The sequence below is a fragment of the Trichosurus vulpecula genome, chromosome 2 (assembly GCF_011100635.1).
Source record: "Trichosurus vulpecula isolate mTriVul1 chromosome 2, mTriVul1.pri, whole genome shotgun sequence".
NCBI lineage: Eukaryota > Metazoa > Chordata > Mammalia > Diprotodontia > Phalangeridae > Trichosurus > Trichosurus vulpecula.
Genome location: NC_050574.1, coordinates 25,112,437 through 25,118,194, shown reverse-complemented (window position 1 = coordinate 25,118,194; position 5,758 = coordinate 25,112,437). Strand labels below are relative to the sequence as shown.

General features: G+C 45.3%; 1 protein-coding gene across 1 annotated transcript; it reads left to right on the top strand.

Moving 5' to 3' along the window:
• Nucleotides 1-3,285: 3,285 nt before the first annotated feature.
• LOC118835599 (pre-rRNA-processing protein TSR2 homolog) lies at nucleotides 3,286-4,892 on the top strand. Its single transcript, XM_036742793.1, has one exon. The coding sequence runs from the start codon at nucleotides 3,310-3,312 to the stop codon at nucleotides 3,886-3,888; it is 579 nt and encodes a 192-aa protein (XP_036598688.1). The 5' UTR covers nucleotides 3,286-3,309; the 3' UTR covers nucleotides 3,889-4,892.
• Nucleotides 4,893-5,758: the final 866 nt, after the last annotated feature.

Below are 5,758 nucleotides of genomic sequence, written 5' to 3'. Positions count from 1 at the left end.
CCTTCTCCAGCTCCTCTGTATATTGGCTGGTTTTAATGATCTCTTTCCTGTCTTTCTATCAAGCTCATTGGACCAGGTCCCAAGGCTTGATGGATGTAAGCCTCATTTTCTCTTCCATGCTGTACCTGCCAGTTAATATGAACCATTCAGAAGAGATAATGCCAGCAATGGAAAGTACACTGGGAAGCGGGGTGGCACAGTGAAAAGACCGCTGAGTCTGGAGCTAAATGACATGGTTTCTAATCTTGACTCTGATATTTTCCACCAATATAACCTTGTAAAAATCACTTAAGCTCAGTTTTTCATCTGTAAAACACTAAGAATAGATAGAGCATTGGACTTGGAATCAGGAAGATCTGAGTTCCAATATGGCCTCAGACACGTACTAGCTGTGTGACCTTGGGCATGTCACTTAACCTCTGTTTACCTCAGTTTCCTCAACTATAAAATGGAGATAATCATAGTACCTACTTCTCAACTTGTAAAAAGTGCTTAGCACAGTGCCTGGCACATAGTAGGCATTATATAAATGTTGGTTCTCCTCAACTCCATGTAAAATGAGGATTGGATTATGTGTCCTTTAAGAACCTAACTCTATACATACCACCTTCGTGGACACTCAATAGATAGTTTGATTATGACCAAAGTTGTAATCAAAGGCGCAGACTTGTCTTCACTCATATCTCCTCTTCCACTTCAGAGAAACTCTGGAATGAGTGAATGGGAGGATGGAAGAGTGGGCGAGGGAGGCAGCCCATGCCTTAGAGACCCAGTCTATCCTCTAGAGACCGTCTCAGCCTCTACATTTGGAAAACTGAGGAAAGAAGCTAAAGTAGAAGAATAAAACTATTTTGTTCAGTAGTTTTTTAGTCACGTCTGACTCTTCATGATGCCATTTGGGGTTTTCTTGGCAAAGATACTGGAAGTGGTTTTCCACTTCCTTGTCCAGCCCATTTTACAAATGATGAAACTGAGGCAAGCAGGATAAAATGACTTGCCCAGGGTCACATAGCTAGGAAGTGTCTGGGGGTCGGATTTGAACTCATGTCTCTGACTCCAGGGCTGTTGCTCTATGCACTGCACCACATAGCTGCCCCCTTGCTTCATTTAGCATTTTATAAATAAATCTCCTTGAGAGAAGTAACATGACAAGGTGGATAGAGGGCTGAGCTTGGAATCAGGAAGACCTGAATTCAAATCCTGACTCTGATCCACATTGTCTATGTGACACTGGGGAGGCTACTTACCCTTTCAGTGCCTCAGGCTACTCTCTGAAACTGTTTTCCCAGTTCTCCTAAATCTTAGTGCCTTCCCTCTTAAACTATGTCCAATTGATACACACACACACACACACACACACGTGTACATATATGTTATTTGTGTATATAATTGTCCACATTTTGTGTCCTCAATTAGAGTATGAGCTCCTTGAAAGCAAGAATTGTCTTTTGCCTTTCTTTGCATCCTCAACATTTAGCACAGTGCCTGGTAGACAGTGGGTGCTTAATAAGTGCACCTATTCTGCACTTAATAAATGCATCTGCTAGTTAACTGACTGAATATTTATAGAACCTTGTGAAGATCAATTTACTTCTATGAGCTTCACTTTCCACATCTATAAGAAGAAGGGTAGGGCTAGATGATCTCCTAGTGCAGATTCTGTGATCCTTTGAGTTTCCAATTTCATGCTTTCAGAACTGGGATTATTTAATCTTATTTTATAATCCAATCCTCATTTTACATGGAAGTGAGGGGAACAAACATTTATATAATGCCAACTATGTGCCAGGCACTGTGCTAAGCACTTTTTACAAGTTGAGAAGTAGGTACTACGATTATCCCCATTTTATAGTTGAGGAAACTGAAGTAAACAGGTAAGCGACTTGCCCAAGGTCGCACAACTAGTAAGTGTCTGAGGCCATATTGGAACTCAGATCTTCCTGACTCCAGGTCCAATGCTCTATTTATTCTTACTGCTTTACAGATAAAGAAAACTAAGGTTAAGTGAATTTTCCAAGGTTATATTTGTAGGAAACATCAGAGTCAAGGCTAATGGTGTGGGGCGAGAAGATGGGATGTAGAAGGGGGCTTAATGACAGCATTCATGCAAATATCTGAAGATAGTAAGCCTCCATTCTTCACTACATGCAGAAACTGAAATAGGGCTCCTTCCATTCAGGGAAGTTTGAATGGGATTAGCCCATAGAAATAAACACAGCTGTATTTGTCTCTTATCTAGATGAAACCAGGCTATTGGCAAATTGTCAGATTAGGGTCATCCAGCCAGTATATGTCCTAAGTGGGACTTGAAAATTAGATAGAGAGATTGAAGAGATATTTAGATTGGATGGATGGATAGATAGATAGATGAAAGATATATAAATCAATGGATAGATAGAAAAGATAGATGGATAGGTGGATGGATGGATATATAGATGATAAGATAGATAGATAGACAGATAATTTATTAAGTGTTTGTTATTCCTTGGACATGGATGTTGTTTGTCTTTCATTTTCAAAGAGGACCAATGACATCATAGGGTAATGTCTTGACTTGTGTGTGATGTTAAGCAAAATACAAATACAAGCAAATAAGACAGACCCTGCCCTCAGTGAGCTTTTATTCCAACAATGTAAAACAACATACAAAGAGTAAATGGAAAGTTAGGAGCTAGAAGAATGAGCATGGTCTAGAGGCCCGGTATGGTGAAAATCATAGCCAAATGGACCCAGGGGCAGAGTCCAAGATTGTGGGAGAGAGAAGATGAAGATGATGGCTGGAGTATGAGTATGGTAATGGAGACCTTAGATGATTGTTAAGGTTATGAACAGCTCTAAATCTGTGATCCCAGCATCTCTTTATGATATGATTTCACAGAATCTCCGACTCAGAAGAGATCTCAAAGGTCATCTAATTGAACCCCAATCTCTCTGTCATTTAAAACTCTTCCCACCCAGGAAACCCATCAGCATCAGCACTGACTACACCTGCCCTCTTGCAGTCTGCCCTGTGCCCTCCCTAAGTCATTAAGCAAAGGTATCCCCGTTCCAGCCGGAGCAGCTGACTCAAACTAGACAGGACCTTCCTCTCCTTTTAGTCTTCTGACATAGTCCTCCCTCCCCACTCGGCGTGAGGCAGTCTGGTAAGCCACACTGGCTTCCATGCTATTTTTCTCAGGTTCTACCCACCTCCATACCTTGACACTGGGTGTCTCCATGCTATCCTGCCCCTCCTCTCCTCTGGTTCCCATGAAGATTCAGCTCAAATATTATGTGCTACTCTTGTGACTGGCGGCGGCGGGGTCGGACATGGTGACGTTCGCGGAGCAGTCGTGGGCCTTGTTTGGTGCCGGTGTTCGGGCGGTGCTGGAGGCCTGGCCGGCGCTGCATTTCGCCGTGGAGAACAGCTTCGGGGGAGCCCACAGCCGCGAGAAGGCCCTGTGGCTCGGGGGAGCGGTCCGGGACTATTTCGTCCAGAATGCTGACCTGGAGCAGGATGAGGTCGAGGACTTCCTGGCTGACATCATGAGCACCGAATTTGATACCCTCGTAGAAGATGGAAGCCTGCCCCAGGTAAGCCAGCAGCTCCAGACAATGTTCAGATACTGCCAGAGAGGTGAAGAACCCTTGCTGAGAGAGTTCATCACTCAGATGGGTCGGAAGCAGATGGAGGTCAAAGTCATGGAGGTCCGGACAGTCGACAATAACTCAGACCAGGAGGAAAAAATGGATGGGGGAGCTGAGGAAATGGAGGTGACTGACAGCAGGGAAACCCCTGCCCTGCCCTGTGGTACCAAGGCTGATCCATCAGCTGTCACTAGCCTGGCCTCCATTGGGCATGAAGCTGCTGAAGAGGGCTGGATTGTCATCCAGAGGAAAAAGAAGTGAGAGCCTAGGCCTTCCCCAGTGGCCTTGGCCGGGTCTTCCAGGTGTGCTCCAGGATCTCTCAGGGAAGAGCATGTTCTGAGCCTCTTGCTCCACCCCATGACATCACCTGCACAGCTATGAAACTAGCCTAGAGCACCCAAAGGGGCCCCGGTCCAGGTGGAGTCTCTACTTGAGAGCTTTGGGTGCCTGGCTTTGACATTTCACAGTGTCCCGTGAGCTTCGGCAAGTCACCTGACCTCTTTGGGCCTCCATTTCCTCATCTGTAGAATTGGAGGGATAGACATTGACTTTGCTCTGCTTCACAGGGGAATGGGGATATGAAGAGATGAATCGTGGAAAGCATTCCCAGCCTTTGTTCACCCCTGTTGCTCCCCAGGACCAGTTAACACCTGCTCAGAATTGGGGTCAGCTAGAAAGAGCAGCGCCTCAGTGGAACTACAAGCAGACGTCTCCTTCCCTTACCCACTCACATGGCCTCTGGCCTAATCTCATTCCCTTCCCCTCCCTAGTCAGTTCTCACCTCAACTAAAGGAACCTCCAAACTTGTTTCTTCTGTGTCTACTTCATGCTTCACACAGTTACCAAAGTCATTTTCCCAAGGGACAAACAGACTTGGCTATGTCACACCCATACTTAAACATTCAGTGACTCCCTTTCCCTTCTAGGCTAGACTCCAAAGTGCTCAGCCCAGCATTTAAAGGCCTACACAGTATTCCTTTCATCTGCTTTTCCAGGCTGATGGACCTGCCAGACCTTCCCACATTCTTCCCCTGTACTTGGAGTCTTCTCCTCCCTTCTTCACATTAGCCTCTCAAGCCAGACCCTCAGAGCTGCCTGGTACCCTTAGCCAGGTAATGGGGTTCCTTTTCCTCAGAAGGACAGTCTGTGTTCTCAGTAATGATAAAACAAGTGTGAAGGTTTGTAGAGGAAAAGCTACTTGTGGGTAGGGCCTCTAGTCTTGGTGGCTCCCACTCACTAATCAATGCTTGTGGGATTGAAATGAACCAAGTTACAAGAGGTTTTTCTTTGTATCCCCAGCACTTAGCACACAGTTGGTGCCTAAGAAATGCTTTCTGACTTGTTTGAAAACTGGTCTTCCAGCTTTGGAAGACCTCCGAGGAAGAGGAGGAACTCCCAAGCTCTCCAGACAACAGCACACACTTTGTAAGTGGTTCCAATTTGTAGGACTCCCTACCTACCCCCCCCCCAGCTTTGTAACTTCCACACCCACTGCTTCCCTCTCCATCTGCCTTAATTCCAAAGGCTCCAGTTCTGCTTTGGATTACTAAACTATTGGCCTCACACAGATGAACACACAGTAATCAGGCTTCCTTGGAACTGCAACCAAAACTGTATTTTTCCATTAAAACAAAACATCAAACCATAAAAAAAATATATATTATGTGCCAAAGGAGGCCTTTCTTGGTCCCTCCAAGTACTAGTGCCTTCTCCTCTAAGGTTTGTTTGTCTTTACTTTGTGCGTATCTTGTATATAACTAATTATGCACATGTTAACTTCCTCCATCAGAATGTAAGCTCTCTGAGGACAGGGACTTTTGTGTTCTTTCTTTGTATCTCTTAACATGGTACCTGGTATATAGTAGGTGCTTAATAAGTGCTTCTGTTGATTGGTTGGTTGGTTTAAAGAGAAATCCGCACCCCAACACCCTTGATAATTGTTATCTACCCCCCTGGGGTGTATGGGTGCTTGGGGAGGCCCAGCACCTCTAGTGTGATGGCATACTGAGTCCTTTTCAGGACTGCTCAGCCACCTTTGGTGTCCACCTCTCACCCACTCTCACCTGTGGCTCCAAGAAGCTGTAGCATGTGCAGCAGCCACATCCTGGTAAATTGTCTTGGCACCCAGGCT